The sequence below is a fragment of the Schistocerca serialis genome, chromosome 4 (assembly GCF_023864345.2).
Source record: "Schistocerca serialis cubense isolate TAMUIC-IGC-003099 chromosome 4, iqSchSeri2.2, whole genome shotgun sequence".
NCBI lineage: Eukaryota > Metazoa > Arthropoda > Insecta > Orthoptera > Acrididae > Schistocerca > Schistocerca serialis.
Genome location: NC_064641.1, coordinates 780,369,388 through 780,386,223, shown reverse-complemented (window position 1 = coordinate 780,386,223; position 16,836 = coordinate 780,369,388). Strand labels below are relative to the sequence as shown.

At 37.6% G+C, this 16,836-nt stretch overlaps 2 protein-coding genes across 3 annotated transcripts in view; one reads left to right on the top strand and one right to left on the bottom strand.

Annotated features, from left to right (window-relative positions):
* The window catches only part of LOC126473355 (THUMP domain-containing protein 1 homolog), a 31,661-nt gene extending 15,898 nt beyond the window's left edge, over positions 1-15,763 (top strand). The window contains exons 4-5 of the mRNA XM_050100354.1: positions 13,243-13,331; positions 14,786-15,763. Of these exons, the coding sequence (XP_049956311.1) occupies positions 13,243-13,331; positions 14,786-15,356 (660 nt within the window). The 3' untranslated portion in view covers positions 15,357-15,763. The remainder of the gene's footprint in view (positions 1-13,242; positions 13,332-14,785) is intronic.
* A 100-nt stretch (positions 15,764-15,863) lies between these two features.
* Positions 15,864-16,836, bottom strand: part of LOC126473353 (sodium-coupled monocarboxylate transporter 2-like) — a 240,428-nt gene continuing 239,455 nt past the window's right edge. For both annotated transcript variants that reach the window (XM_050100352.1, XM_050100353.1), the window contains exon 15: positions 15,864-16,628. In XM_050100352.1, coding sequence (XP_049956309.1) covers positions 16,587-16,628 — 42 coding nt within the window. In that variant the 3' untranslated portion in view covers positions 15,864-16,586. The remainder of the gene's footprint in view (positions 16,629-16,836) is intronic.

The window sequence follows — 16,836 nt, the reverse complement described above, 5'->3', positions numbered from 1 at the left end:
CTCTTCAGTTGACATCACAATGCTTTGCGAACCTTATTCCAGTCCTCCCACCAATAAAAAATCCCTAGCAGTACTGAGAATTGAACCCAGATCCTCCACGTGGCAATCGCAAGTGGTGAGCAGGAGATGGGTGTTAACAATACATGCATGATTAGGATTGTAGCATTATCTCTGCTTCCGAGAATTTGGTATGATATGAAGCCCCATGTGCTGCTATCAGAGACCTTAAATGCCAAACCGAGCGAGGTGGCACAGTGGTTAGCACACTGGACTCGCATTCAGTAGGACGACGGTTCAATCCCGCGTCCGGCCATCCTGATTTAGGTTTTCCGTGATTTTCCTAAATCGCACCAGGCAAATTCCGGGATGGTTCCTTTGAAAGGGCACAGCCGACTTCCTTCCCTGTCCTTCCCTAATCCGATGAGACCGATGACCTTGCTGTTTGGTCTCTTTCCCCAAACAACCCAACCCAACCCTCAAATGCCAAGACACAGACCCAGGAGGGCCTAGAAATGTCCATGTGTAATTTCCATCCATGCATATTCCAAAATGTGAACAGTGGTTACCAGGGGGTTACAGTGAGCAAGTTGGTAGTCAACCATACCTCAGGCATATTTGATGGCTGACATGTCATGTGAATGTGCACACTGAGGAAACAGTTGCACATTTCATTCTTCAATGAAGACATGCACATTCCCTGTAAAGGGTGTTGTTCGTGCTGAAATATGGCTTGTGTTGCTTGGGAGAGCAGCAATTCCTCAGACTCTTTAACTTTAATATATTTGTAGCCTTTCATATTCTTGAGAAATTGTGTATTGTACCCAATGCCACCTTAAATCTTCTTACTTAATGTGTCTACTATGGCACTCACCACACCAGCTGTCAGATTGTGACCCTGTGGTGCTATCGAACAAGTGTACAGCCTCATGGTAGAAGAACTTGATAACAGATCTTGTCCCAAAACATTAAACCTTGGCACTCTGCATGTCAGTGTTGTCATTCACATGCCCACTGCAGTCAGAGGTGTTTTTAGTTCTTGGGAGTGGAAGACACTTCCTGCCATAGTCAGGACAGTAGTCATCCTAGTCTTTAACACATTTTTCCTGTCACCTTTCTTTCTGTCCTTCGTGGCGTAGGTAGAAACTGTTTATCATCACTTTTCTGGTGCGTACACAGATCCACAGGGAAAGGGACACACATTCCTGTAAGTCTGCAGTAGGCTGGGTTCATGAAGTGAATGAAGCACTAGCAACTACGCAGCATAATGAAGTCAGTGTAGCAATACAACAGCTCCAAATCGGTAACTACTCGAGACCAGAAACAAACTGTCAGCTTGGCTGTTGCCATGATACAAAAAACTACAAAGTCCAGCAAGGAGAGAGTTGTGTTACTAGCCCGGACAACAGGCTCAGTGTCAAATGGTCACTATTGAGTGATACCACGTGATGCGTATATACTGGCAGTGGCCCCTCTTCTGATGGCAGCCCGCAGCTGTCAGTCGTAGCTGTAGTACCTCCGACATGTCCACGCCCGTGCTAGGCAGGGAATCTGAATCACTGTCAGATACAAAACCTTTTTTATTTTATAGATGGGCTTAACAATAGCATATTTTAATCTTTCTGGAAAAATTCCGTGAGTTAGTGATGCATTACATATTTCAGAAAAGACAGCACTTATTGCGTGGGAACGAGTCTTTAGTTCCCAACATAGTGCTTTGATTTTTCTCTGTAACTGCTTGTCCCTACATTTTCTGTTACATTGAAGTAGTGGTTATTAAACATTCCTACTACCTGTGACTGATCATTTATATAGCACTTCCATTCAATTCACTAGTGATGTTATCCTCTTCTGTGACATTTTGTCTTGTTCCTCATTTCGCTCCATTCCATAGAGATTTAAGTCTGTTGTCAGAATTACTGATTTCTGGAATATGTGCATGTTCCTTGTTGTTTTAAGAACTTCTCTTAGTAATTTTGTGTAATTTTTTGTAGTGTGACTACTGCAGGATCTTTATTCGTTCTTACCAAGACACACATTTCCCTTGTCTTTCATAAGATACTGGTTGGTCTTGTAGAGCGTGTGTTAAATCTCAAGACTCATATGCCACAGCTTAAGAAATAAATATGGTACACAGGTGCCAAAGCATACCTGCATAGCAAAAAGGAAAGAAGAAATTGTATTATTACAGAATATGGGGCTATGAAACCCACATTTATTTTGCATAATGGGATAAAAACAAAACACAAAATCTAAATTCAGCAATATCATTATTTCACTGCTATCCTGAGACTTTTTTCCTATAACAATACAATGTCAATGAGTTTGTTTATTAAATAATTTTTTGTTGCCAATCACAACTGGTAATGGGCAGCAGAAAAATTTGTTTGATAAGCAAACACATTGTCTTTACAGTCACAGGCTTTTACCAACCATTGTAACAGATGAAAAAATAAAAACAAATATAAAGTCAGTGAGGAAAGACATGTATAACTACTCTTCCTTAAATATACTAAAATTTGCAAAGATATCAGCATCAGAAGAACAGTGTGAATAGATCCATGCTATATGTAGAACAGAGCAATAGCAACTTGTGATTAAGATTACAGAGAGATGGCAAACATACAAGCCCAGCAGTACCTTCTCATGTAATTGGTGAGGTCAGTTTTAGACTGAGCTCCAGTGATGAAGAGCCACAAAGCAAAGTGGAAACGTGAAAGTACCTGCCCATATGCTTCACTGACTGAAAGGGTGCATAACCAGCATACAAGTGAGTACAGAAAGAACAGAATGTTCTGGTTCTTAGAAGTGGATTTGTAATGTCACAACATTCTGATACATTCACGACTAACTGTTTCAGTAGTGACAAATAGGGAACTGGTTTATAGAAGAGGGCCATGTATAGTGATGAGAGCTTAGTGGTCCATGCAGCTTGTGCACTACTGATGTCATTTTCCAAAATTTTTGAGAATGTGACATATTCCAGAATATAATCGTACTTGAGCAACAACAGTGTCCTCACTAAGTTACAGTTCAGCTTTCAGAAGAGTTGCTTAACTCAGAATGCCATTTACACATTCAGTCCCCCAATTTTACAAGAATTAAATAACAAAAAAGTACCAGTTGGTATTTTCTGTGACATATCTAAGGCATTAAACTGTGTGAATCTAGTTTTCTCCTAGATAAACTGAGGTTATACAGAACAAATGGATAATGACATCTCTAACCAAAAGAATGCAGATTGTTGTATTTAATAATGCAGCCAATGTAAGGAAGGGAGATTCTTCTGAATAAGGAACAATCACTTGTGGGGTTCTGCATGGCTCAGGCATAGGTCTACCATTGATTCTCATATATTTCAGTGACCTTCCATTTGACATACAACAATCAGAATTCATTCTGTTTGTAAATGGCACTAGTGTTGTAACCAACTGAAACATATGTACAACAACAGACGAAATAATAAATAATGTCCTTAAAAGTATTATTGGGTGCAAATGGTTGGACTGTCAATTACAAAAAGACACAACTTATTCAGTTCTGCACATCTAGATGTATTACAGCAGTGATAGTTGTCATGTGTAGTGGAAACTACAAAAATATTTGGGTGTCCCCATTTTTGAGAATTTAAACTAAAAAAAGACAGAAGCAGACTGCAGTCGTGTGTGTAAGTTACAGTTACATGAGAGTGTGTCCACATGCGTGTGTCTGATTATTGTTGACAAAGGCCTTAACAGCCGAAAGCTATAATTGTGAGAGTCTTTTTGTTGTGCTTATTTGCAACTCAGCATCTCCGCTGTATGGTGAGCAGCAACTTTCCTTCTCATAATATAGAAACACATTTTTGTAACTGTTAACACCACTTTCTTCGGGCACATTTACTCCTCAAATCATTGCAGAATTTGGAGAGAGACAAATTGGTAAATTATGTTTTGCATTTTTCATTCAGTAATGCCATATGGAATAGTGTTGTGATGCAACTCCATCTTTAAGAAAGGAAGTCTTCACTGCTCAAAATCGTGCTGTAAGAATAATATGTGGTGCTGATTACGACCACCTTGTAGGCATCTGTTTAAAGTGTTAGGCAGTTTGACTACTGCTTCACAATAGATTTATTCCCTCATGAAGTTTATTGTAAATAACCCATGAGAGCTCAAAAGATGTCCATAATTAAACCCCAAAAGAAAAAATAACATTCATTACTCTACATTAAGGTTGTTTTGGAACAAAAAGGGGTATGCAATGCTGTCACTAAAATTTCGGACCACTTACCCAGTAACCTGACATTGTCCATGTTGGACTGTGGTTTGGAAACTGCTTCTGTTTGGGATGTAAAATATAAATTATAACAAATGACTGTCAACCGCTTTTCTTTTTTCCTTCTACGACACAGATAATTTTTAATTGATAAAGTCGTCGGAAAATGTCATGGAAAAGTGACTGATGCACATTATATTATTTCAGTTCATCTTTCGTGTCCCTTACCTAATGATATAAAATATTTGACAGCCAACGAAATTAAATTTGGAAACAAACTGAAAAAGTTTCTCCTTAACAATGCCTATTCCATATAATAATACATATTTTTGTAATGTGTAAAAAGTGATGAATAGGAAATATTAAGTCATATCAGTATTTTAAAAATATTTGTAAATGATGTGCATGTAGCCATATTTACAGGCAAATGTCTCAGGTGAATGTAAAATGTCTCGTTCCACATCATTATGTTTAATCATTCAAATGATCCTTGGAACATGAAACTTGATTATTAACTAACCAACATATCATACTTTTCACCATATTTTCCTTGTTTTGTATTTTGTGTTCGACGTGTTTTCAAATATCATTTATGCCCCACCTTCAGCCACTTCATCATTCCCTGTTTTCATAGTATACGTACAACATCAAAACAAATGAATGTGAGACTGGGCAACATGCTCAGAAAGATGTTATGCTACTTTGCCTTAATTCATTTTGTTGCAGAAGATCAATTTTAATTTGTTTGTGTAGTGATAAGGAAACTTGAATTCTGATGCAAAATCTGCCATTAACTTCCCTCAACTTGTTGTGTGATGGCTACATACCACTTTTTCCTGAATAACTAGGTTTAGAACAGAACAGGTTGTGAACAGTTGATGATTCTAGGCATTATGCATTTCTATGAAATGTGACATCAATCATTTAAAACAATTGCCAGCAAACTACTGTGTGCTGCATCTCTGTAGATTTTGAACGAAATCGGTACAAGAATCATCAACTGTCTATGCTCACTATCAAGATGGGCATGAATCGCCGAAATATTTCTTGTTCAGAAGCTTTTCATCATGAGACCCCATTGCTTTTATACTGACGGTTCTCTATGCATTCTAGGCAGTTATTGCCTCGTTCTATGAAATTTCAGATGCACTGCCACATGTCAACAACTCACTGCCATGATATTGTTTGTGACACAGTCTTCTTCAGGTTTATACTGGTGAGAATGCACTAACTCCCCTATAAAAGACATCACTGGCATGTGTGGTGTGCTCAGTTATGACTGTTCATGCATTGCCTGCACTTCTGCTGCAAGTCAGTGTACTGTGCTGAGTGTTTGCCATGGTATAAACTCACCTCACTGATATCCTGTTGATCTTCTTCACGCTGTAAAATCACAGAATGGCGCTAACTATGCAGAACACGAAATTTTTGTATGACAGGATTCTATCTAGTATCTCACTGTAAACAACCATCCAGGTAGGTAGCAGCCGCAGACAGTTGTATTTTCGCAGGTTCATTGATAATATAACTTCAAAAGTTAGAAGTGTGGGCCACAATTTTTGGTTTCACTGTATTTCATCAAATGACCATTAGAAATGTAGTGTTTGAGAGTAGTGGACTTGCTGGCTTGGAGTATACCACTGGTGTTCCATTGTGCACTCTTGAACAGCATTCGTGGTGTGCCCTCTATAAGATTTGACATACTTGCGTGGTTTTGTATAAACACATGCGTTGTGTAGTTCTAAGTTGTCTTTGACATGTTCCAGAAGTGCTGAAATTTTTGACTGAGGACAATATTATCACTTTACTTTGATGTCCTCTTAATACTCCGCCCCATTTTGCTGAAACATTTCCAATATATGGCGGGTTATCACGTTACCAGAATTGTAATACAGGATGTAAGAAATCACGGCTATCATATTGAATGTTATTTGCAGGTTAGAACTAGATGCAAGGCAGGATCTAACAAGAGAACTGTCCAGTCCTGCATATTGAAACCTGTCCTGAAATGTTTTTTACAGGAATACTACACTGAAAGAAACACAATGTCAACATTTTAGATGCTAAGACTCATTGCAAGTTTTTAAGAAAAATAGTGAAAATTGCCATATTCCGTAGCTCACTAGGTGGCTTGAGGACTGTACATTCCTGCTGAAGCTGCAGCAGACAGTGCGTGCGCAACACAGCGGTGCATAGCCTAGATTGATGGCACAGTGGTAAACAGATAACACGGTAAAACGTGATCATAATTTGTAAAGCGAACTTCAGTTTCCATTGATAGTTTCTCTGACACAATTGTTCACAGTTACTATTCTCTCGAATTTGTAACTCTTTTAATATACATAATAATTAACAGTTGCCTTTCCAGTATCACCAGGCATTAACAATGAGTGTGAAACTGAATTAATTTTCTTCGTGTTTTCTTTATACCATATTTATGTGGTTATAAGATGATGTTTCTTCCCAGATTCATCATTTGGAAAGTCCAGGTCATCTTATGTTTTGCATATGAAACTATTGCTGCTGAGGTCAACATTTTTATGTTGTTTTATTGACTGATATAGGGGTCACCTTACATTTACAGATGAAGTTTGGCCTATTGAGGTCACACGTAGATTTATTTTGAAGAATTCAGGAGGGGAGGTGCAGTAAATGATACTCGTGCTTGAACAGGATCAAGATATCCTGATACACCAAAACACTTGATAGAGTATCAGCCTTGCTCTAATACTCACATGACATTTGAATCATGCAGTACTGGTGCAAGGAATATGCGAGAAACTATGAACTAGCCCTCACAAGTCTATTGCTCTGCTTAAACTTTGACAGTTTTGTGAAACACATTGAAAGGCAAAAATGTTGTCGTTCAAAAACATTACTTGATTCTGAACACAAGTCAGTATTGTACAGGGTTATTACAAATGATTGAAGCGATTTCACAGCTCTACAATAACTTTATTATTTGAGATATTTTCACAATGCTTTGCACACACATACAAAAGCTCAAAAAGTTTTTTTAGGCATTCACAAATGTTCGATGTGTGTCCCTTTAGTGATTCGGCAGACATCAAGCCGATAATCAAGTTCCTCCCACACTCAGCGCAGCATGTCCCCATCAATGAGTTCGAAAGCATCGTTGATGCGAGCTCGCAGTTCTGGCACGTTTCTTGGTAGAGGAGGTTTAAACACTGAATCTTTCACATAACCCCACAGAAAGAAATCGCATGGGGTTAAGTCGGGAGAGCGTGGAGGCCATGACATGAATTGCCGATCATGATCTCCACCACGACCGATCCATCAGTTTTCCAATCTCCTGTTTAAGAAATGCCGAACATCATGATGGAAGTGCGGTGGAGCACCATCCTGTTGAAAGATGAAGTCGGCGCTGTCGGTCTCCAGTTGTGGCATGAGCCAATTTTCCAGCATGTCCAGATACACGTGTCCTGTAACGTTTTTTTTCGCAGAAGAAAAAGGGGCCGTAAACTTTAAACTGTGAGATTGCACAAAACACGTTAACTTTTGGTGAATTGCAAATTTGCTGCACGAATGCGTGAGGATTCTCTACCACCCAGATTCGCACATTGTATCTGTTCACTTCACCATTAAGAAAAAATGTTGCTTCATCACAGAAAACAAGTTTCGCACTGAACGCATCCTCTTCCATGAGCTGTTGCAACCGCGCCGAAAATTCAAAGCGTTTGACTTTGTCATCGGGTGTCAGGGCTTGTAGCAATTGTAAACGGTAAGGCTTCTGCTTTAGCCTTTTCCCTAAGATTTTCCAAACCGTCGGCTGTGGTACGTTTAGCTCCCTGCTTGCTTTATTTGTCGACTTCCGCGGGCTACGTGTGAAACTTGCCCGCACGCATTCAACCGTTTCTTCGCTCACTGCAGGCCGACCCGTTGATTTCCCCTTACAGAGGCAACCAGAAGCTTTAAACTGTGCATACCGTCACCGAATGGAGTTAGCAGTTGGTGGATCTTTGTTGAACTTCATCCTGAAGTGTCGTTGAACTGTTATGACTGACTGATGTGAGTGCATTTCAAGCACGACATATGCTTTCTCGGCTCCTGTCGCCATTTTGTCTCACTGCACTCTCAGGCGCTCTGGCGGCAGAAACCTGAAGTGCGGCTTCAGCCGAACAAAATTTTATGAGTTTTTCTACGTATCTGTAGTGTGTCGTGACCATATGTCAATGAATGAAGCTACAGTGAATTTATGAAATTGCTTCAATCATTTGTAATAGCCCTGTATTTGGTTATGGGATGCTGTAAACGATTTACCAAGTAAGTAGCAAATGGAAAATTTGGTCACTGTTAAAGTATTAGAACCCAGGATAAAAATGTTACCACCTTTTTATCAGCTTTAGAACAAGATGATAAGATTCATATAAAACAAGAAAGAAAACTAAACCAGAATTAAGTGTCTAAAAAACGAAATGTATCTTAATAAACTGGCCATAATTGTTCTTGCAAGAATAAATTGCAGTGGCAAGACCAGTCATGGAGATAGTACCAACAGACATCATTAGATCACAGGACAAACAAAAGTTGAGAATTATACTGAGTCAATCTTTTATTTATATATTAATTGGTGGTGTTACATATGAACTGTGCCCTAGAAGATAGTGCAGTCCTTTTTTTTTCCTTCCCCCCACAGTTACTCAAGCCCTGCACTATGGTGGGGTAACATTGACACCAGCTTGGTTTAGAACTATGATTAGTGCTGGGAGGGGAGTAGTTAGCATGCAGCAGATTATCTTGTGTTGCCAACCATAGGAATCTGTGCCACATAATATGTCTTTTTATGGACATCTACCACATTTAAACTGCAGTTTGCCTGAATCCATTTAAATTGACCTTATAATTGGGAAAATAAACAACAGTGGTATACATTTCTACAGGAATGGTAAAGGTCTAGAAAGTACCCAGTGGCGTACTTACGTGTTTTCTGTAGCAATGTTGTTGTTGTTGCACACCATGAGGTTTGACAGGAACAAAAGAGGGTTTGTCAGTTGCTGGTTCTGTGCAGCCAATGAGAGAGGGGCAGGCAGATGGTATGTTTGGAAGCGAGAAACATTCTCATGTACGAAATCTGAGATGTGTGTAGTAAAAAAATAAACAAATAAATTTACAACATATTTGGAAGAAACAGCTAAATATTTGTCACAGTGACGAGATAAATTTTCACAACTGTGCTATTAGGATGATGGTGGTAATTAAAAACAGTGATACCATAGATGACAGACTTAGTAAGCAAAACAGGAAATGAAGATAAAAATTAATGTAAACAATTTGTTTTTGTTTATTTTATGTCTCCTTGCCTTATCAAAATATTGAAATTCACTAAATGGCTTACATTTAAAATAGGTATAATGCTACTATTTTATGCAGGTACTTAATGTCAGCAAAACAGTTTATAATTTTGATTAGACAGAATATATTACAAGTAAATTTTTCTCAAGGAGCCTCTTTCACAGTGTAGTGGAATCCAATTAAGGTTTTCAATTTTGCAAAGAAGAAATATGAAGGACATTGTATGCAATGGAAATGATCTACTTCTCCTGAAGACCTAGATATGTGTTAATTTTTAGTCGATTTCTTGGACATTCATTTGCATAATGTCAGCATTTTGTTAGAAATTATGGAAACATAAGAGAATACAGGAAATAACTGACAAATTTGTGAACAGTGGTTTGAACAGTGATTGTTGTGCTAATTAAAATCGATAACAAAAACACAGTACCTCCCTATCCCAAAGAAAATGTGTTATACTGGCTTTCAGTGTCAAAGGACAGGCTGAAAATTTTTTAGTTTACGAAGGAGGGAGAAAACGCTTAAAGAGTTAAGCAGTGTGCAAAGCCCATTCCGTATCGTAAACTCTGTAGGCGAATTGTATAAACAGCACAAAGATTTACACATCTAAATGAAGTTTGCAAAATTGTGAAAGAAAAACTGTTCGAAAGATTTAGAACTGTCGAGAAAGCCAGTGCGCTGTTACTAAGGGTGATCTATGTGACTGTGCCCTCTGAATTGCACGTGAGATTAACATTGTTGATTTCCAGGTTTCTTTCACCTAGTTAAATAGATTCAGGAAATTGTATGGAAAAGGGAGTCACAAAATTACAAAATGTGCTTCAAACTAATGTGTAGAGGAGATGTGATTAATTGGTAATATTATAGCTAAATTAATAGCAATAAAGACAAAGCTTCTTGTTATGCCTTAAAATGCTGCGTATGAAACCAGTCAGTCAGGTTTTGTCCAAGAACTGCTTTTCAAAAGAAAGGCAAAGTTGCTTGTGCTGTCAATGAAAGCTGTGATTCATTTGTATACGACAATGCCAGTGCTAACTATCAGTGGATTACTGTTTTTGCAGCTTTATACCTGTCTTCTGAACCTCAAGCCAAAGTAGGAGCAAAAATTTAAAAAAGGACTGTTCAGTTCCATAAGAGAATAATTCTGTGTTGAAAGATTTAGCCTCCCGACGGAAATCTTTTTTCAACACTGTAAAGCATTTTTCAGAAAATTGTCAGGCGGTATGATTTCTGATGGCTCTTTGTCATTTCAGGCTTATTAGCAGAGTAGTATTGTTAAACTTTGCTCACTTGTGCATTGTCACTTTGCATCTCCAGGTTTTAAGAATTTGAAAAAGTATGCCTGGTAAGCAGCACAATATGCAGAACAACGGCCTTAACCATATCCTACTCCATTCCAGTTTCTGTTTAAATTAAATAACTTATTACTGTGTTGAGACCAAATGCATTAATCTCTCTTTTCTCAGGTGTTTTCATCATCCATTAGACATGTTGCAGTTTTGCATTGACTACGGGAAAATTCGAGGAAATGTTTGATTGTTAGTAAAATATACCACACTCGAAAATTATAATAAGAGCTGTACTACAGAAATTGTTATAAAACATTTCATGTCAACATATTAAAGTCCCGATTGATGGAAGTCATCTGTAATGTAACATCATTTGATTTTCTTTCCTCTGCTAGTCACTGCAGTAGCAGTTACATATGCAACAGTCTAACTGATGATATGAACTGCAAGTTATTCAAATGACAGCATTTCATTCAGTGTATTCTTCCTGTCTGAAAAAAACATAAGGTTAGGTTTCACATGTTGGATTGGACCATTCCCTTGTAAGTCTGGATACATGCTATTTGTAAGCAACCATCTGAACATCTTATACAGTCAGGCTCAATACCTCAGCCAATCACTCCTTCCTCTTCAGTCCTTCCAATTTCTACTCAGACTGTACCACAGTGGGACACCTATCACTGAATTATATTAAAGAACGTTTTGCTCATGTTTGCACGTGTTGCTGCCTCAAGAAATTATTTGAATAGCCTGTGCCATGTATTTTTGTTGAAAGGCACATCAAATCCAGCACCTATATTTGCAAGGAAAACGTAATATAATGGACGTCTTTAAATCAGTGGGTTAGCAAGTTTTGGCAAGTAGTGAGAGTTTTATGTTTTGGAAAGCCAGTTTACACCTCTACAGCTTGAAATCATTATTACCAGGAAAAAAGTGGCATAATAATTGAGTTCTGAAAAAGTAGTGTATTACAGCTGTTATAAACAACAGCATGCCCAATTAAAGGATATTATTTGACTCAGTGGATTCTGCCTGTGACTGTGGCTGCCTGCTCAGTCTGTTCCTGCAACTTGTCTCTTATGAGCAGAATTCAGTGTGGTTTTTACTTTTCTCCATCATTCTTTTAACTTCATTTGAAATTCTTGTATGCTTCTTCCCTTTGTTGAATAAGCTGCCTGATTGTAGCATGCCTATGCTGCTTGCTATTGTTACAGTAACTGGTGTGCAGGCATTCTGTTACCATTATATGATATATGTATTCAGTTGATTCCTCCTTTCTCATTCCCAGTGCCTTGAAGAAAAGGGGGAGAAGTGAATATGGGATCCAAAAGAATATGTTTGTGGAAGATCACATTTGCTAAAATTATGCAACTGCAGAAAAACACATTAACAAAAGCTGACAAATGCCAACTTTTCTAGAGAGGAGTTCTTGCATCTGGCAGAGAAAAAGATTACAGAAAATTAGACTTATTATTCAAGAGAGTCAGAGAGTCACACATAAGTCTCCTCTGCTGTTGGTCTTAAGTTTCTGGTTCACCTTCAGATTGTATTTGTTTTGGGTGACTGTGCTGGATAATTCTAGAGTAATTTCTTTTTCTCTGAACATGTCATATCTTTTTTCCCTATTGGTGGAGGTATCAGTTTTGAACACTGGTGCTTCTGTCTTGTCGACGCGTATTAAATGATGTAAAATCTGGGAGAGAAGAACAACATGTGTTAGGATACATTACTTATCACCCCACTTAGCTCAGTGATGTTGAGCAGTAGACAGACACATTTAAAAGTAGACTGTTGGATAAGCTATTAGATAAAGTCCGTTACTAGGTAACAAAAATCCTTGTACACAAACATCATATAGGTGCATGCATGTGCGCGCGCGCGCGCACACACACACACACACACACACACACACACACACACACACACACACACACACACACACACACATTGTTGTCTCTGAACATTTGTGTGTGTGTGTGTGTTAGATTCTTGGAAGAAATCCTCATGCCCCCCGCCCCCCCCCCCCCCCCCCCCCCCTCACGCACGTGTGAGGACGAGGAGATTTCACTACAGTTGGCTTCTCTCAAGCTGGTGGAGTCTGAATGACCTGCCCTTTCTTTTTAATCTTCTCTGACTATCCCTCTCACCTCCCTGAGAAACGAAATTACTAGTTTCTGAAAGTTAATGTAGTGTTGTATACTGTTGTTTGTCTATTGCAATACTAAATATTTCACCTCCAGAAGGTAAGTAATGGTCAGATGATTTGCCTCATAATTTTATAGTTTTATAGAATTAATTTTCATTTGAGTACTTTAAGCTGTGAGAAAACTAAATGGGCATACAATGAAAAATTGTGCTTAAAATACCCTCTTTATTTGCCCCATAGGCTTACTTGGATGACATCAAGGAGAAAGTGTCAGTGCTGTTTGACAAATATTTTACCAAAGAAGAAAAGACTTTTTCTATAATAATCAAGTGAGTATTGTGTTTTGCCTGTCCATGAACCTCATCATCACTTGCAATATTTTTGTAAAGATTTTTAGTGAACAGTCGTTTTCTCATAAAACTTTGAAAATGTTTAAAGAAAATATGTGTGGTGTATTCCTTTTCAGCCAGAAATCGTGAGTTATTAAATAACAGTTTTCTGGCTTGTAATATGAGAGAGTGCTATATGTAATCTGTATTATAACAAAAACCTCTAATAAAAAACAAAATTTTAGTATTTCTGAGATAGTATATGTCAGAAAGCAGGGCTGTAAAGCATGAAAAACGTGAAGTCTCTAGTGCTCAGCCCATAAACATACTTGTGGTCTGACTGTAGGTAGTGTGCAGCCTTAAGTCATCTCAGTATGAGAAGGGGCAAGTTGGCAGTTTCAGCACACTGCCCACCTGGTATTTCCAATAAAGATCACCTGTACTCAATTGTACAGCAGGTTGAGTGGGCCTGGGGATTTTTTGAAGGGACTGAAACAAAGAAAAATCCCCATTCTCGTCTGGGATGGAACCCAAGACCTTCTGGGGCAGATCCTAGTGCTCTACTTGTTAGACCACCATGGCCACTCTTAGAGCATAGTCCAGACTAATAAATCAGTTGTGGGGATGAAAGTGTGTAGGATGTGTGTGCATGTCTTTGTTGTCTTGAATTAGTCACCCAGCTTGATGTTATTTAATAAGGTGTTACATATTAAATTATAAGGGCTACTGTTGTATCGAATGTCAATTCATTCTGAATTAAAGACAATGCAGACAATTGTCAATTAAGTGGCTTATTGCTGTCAATTAAGATTCTCTGCACCTAAGTGTGTCAAGTCTGCAACATCACCCTTGTGTTTGAAAATAAAGTAAGCGTTTAGGTAGAATGTATTACATGTTTCAGTTCTTCAAAGAGAAGAAACAAGAGAAAAATGAAGTACAACTTAGATAGTTGCCACATTCACATTACATCCATTACAATATTTTTGTCAGAATTTATTCATACAAGTTTCTAACATAAGATGAGTATCTCATCTCTCACTGTCAGCAGATAGTGGTGAAAAGCTTGAAGAGTCACAGTGGTGAAAATATTAACATTTTTCAGTAAAGTGTCTAGAGGACTGAAACAAATCAATCTTTTCACTTGCAACCATGATTGACAGTTATATCGCAGTTATATCATCCATGGTGATCATGTTGTCAGCTAAAATTTTTTGTTTCTTTTTTCAAACCCAGTGTTTAAACTGCGTCATATTGAGTAATGTTGCTAGGGCCATTATTACCATGTCAGTTAAATTTTTACTTTAATATTCCATTAAGTAGTTCCTTGAATTAAAATTTATTCTACACTGACGACCATAGTTAAAAGGTAGTTCTGTGTATTGTTCTTCTATAACATATAATTTAGCCATACATTGTTTTAATTCATAAACTAATTAAAATGTTCCTACTTTCAGCCGCCGCAACAGCAACATGGTATCTCGTGATGACGCCATTGCAGAATTGGCAGAAATGATAAAAATGAGGAACATAAACAACCGTGTTGACTTAAAACAACCCCAGTTGACTGTAATTATTGAAGTAATTCGCTCAATGTGTTGTATTGGTATACTGCCAGACTACTTCAGATTCCGCAAGTACAATCTTTTAGAATTAGCCTCACCAGAAGGAAAAAAGGGCGATGAAGATTCTGCACAGAAAGACAGTGCAGGAGAACCTGCTGTTAATGAAGAAGAAAAAGCAAGCCCATGTGACAGTGCAGGTAATGTCGACACTTCTGAAGAAAATGGTAAAGGCCAAGACTGTGTTGTGACAGAAGGAAAGCCTGCAGACGGGTGCAATGAAGACCAGAGCTCTATCTCCTCAGAGTGCCAACTTGAATCTACAGATGATACAAAAAATGACATCAAAAGCCAGTCACAGGATACAAAAACTGATCCTGGTGCTGGTACAGTTGATGTTACTGAAAGTGGAAATGGTGATAGTTTGTCTCAGAAGACAGAAAACTGTGCTATAGATACAAAGTAATGTAAACATCAAAGCAAAAACTGCTTTCATTGTTAAAATAAAGAATTGTATTTTGTTGTTCCATGGTTTGTGACACGTAGTCAAAAAACTTTTGTTTTTACACCTAAAATATTTCTCAATATTTAAGATGTATATTGTTAATTTGGCATATCAATGTACTACTTGTGTTCCAAAACAGCTGTATCTTTGTGTGGAAAACACCCATGGAACTTATTCTTTTTATGAGTTGATGCATTTATAGTTTTTTCACGGCATTGTATGTTGTGGTTTGTGAGTATTGCTATGTTACTTACCCATTGTTATCCACTTTCACTTCAGAAATATTGCAGGTGGAGTGAGATCTCTGCTTATTTATTGTATATTTTCTGTACAATAATTTATTTTAAAAATAAACAAATCCAATGGAGCTTTCTTTACATATAAATGCATAAATTATTTTTTTAACTGCAGTGTCTGCGATGTTGTAGATCCTGACGAGACACACCTGCTTCAGTTATGAAAACATGAAAAAGGCTCAATTTAAGAAATGTTTGCTATGTACTCACATATTTTATAATTACTGAACTTAAATGCAATTACAAGGATCTTCCTAAATATAAAAACAGTGAGCACTTAAGAGCACAGTCAAATATTGACAATATGAAATCCTATGAACTTTCATCCATAGTACAGTATGACTTTTATTTAATGTATTTCCTAATTGGCCTCACATAGATGAAATTAATTAATGTTACAAAGTGCGTGTATTGATTCTTGGGAACATTTGTTGTTGGTGTGACTAATTACACTTTAGTCACAACCACACGTATAGTATGAGATCAGACCATGTTGATTAAGTTATCCATCTTGAGACTGCATGCTGTTACCACATTTTTTTTATTAATAATATTTAAAATGACAGAAGTACCAAGTGGAAGAGATAATCTGATATTATAAGAACTATTTGAATGAAAGGAGTCTTCTGTTCTTCGTATTTGGAGTTATACAAATTAAAAATGACCAAAAATACATTCTGCTGCATTAAGTCCATTGTTTGTTTTCAGTTTGCTGTCCAGAGTAATAGAGAAATGATAAAGTAATTTTTATACACAGCAACAGACTCTCTCTTCGATAGCTGACCATGTGTGTGGCATCTCTGGTTCCTCTGCCAGTAGTCTGTTCAACATATCGTCATGGCAGTTCTGAAATGATGCTTCATAAATCACCAGTAAGATTTGGAGTCTTAACACGTCATGGATCCTTTCTTTTTGGCATCTCCATCTCTGCTCCCTCCTGAAATTGATGTTGTTTATTAATCAGTAGCTAGACAAGACAAAATGCAGCCCATTTGTCAAATAGAATATTAGATGTAGAGGGTTTTGTTTTATTTCTTCACCTTTGATTTCAAATGACATACTTAGAAATCACAGAAGTTACGATTAAGAACACTAATGTATATATAACTTCATTTACATGCCATTCTTCCTCCATTCCTGATCCC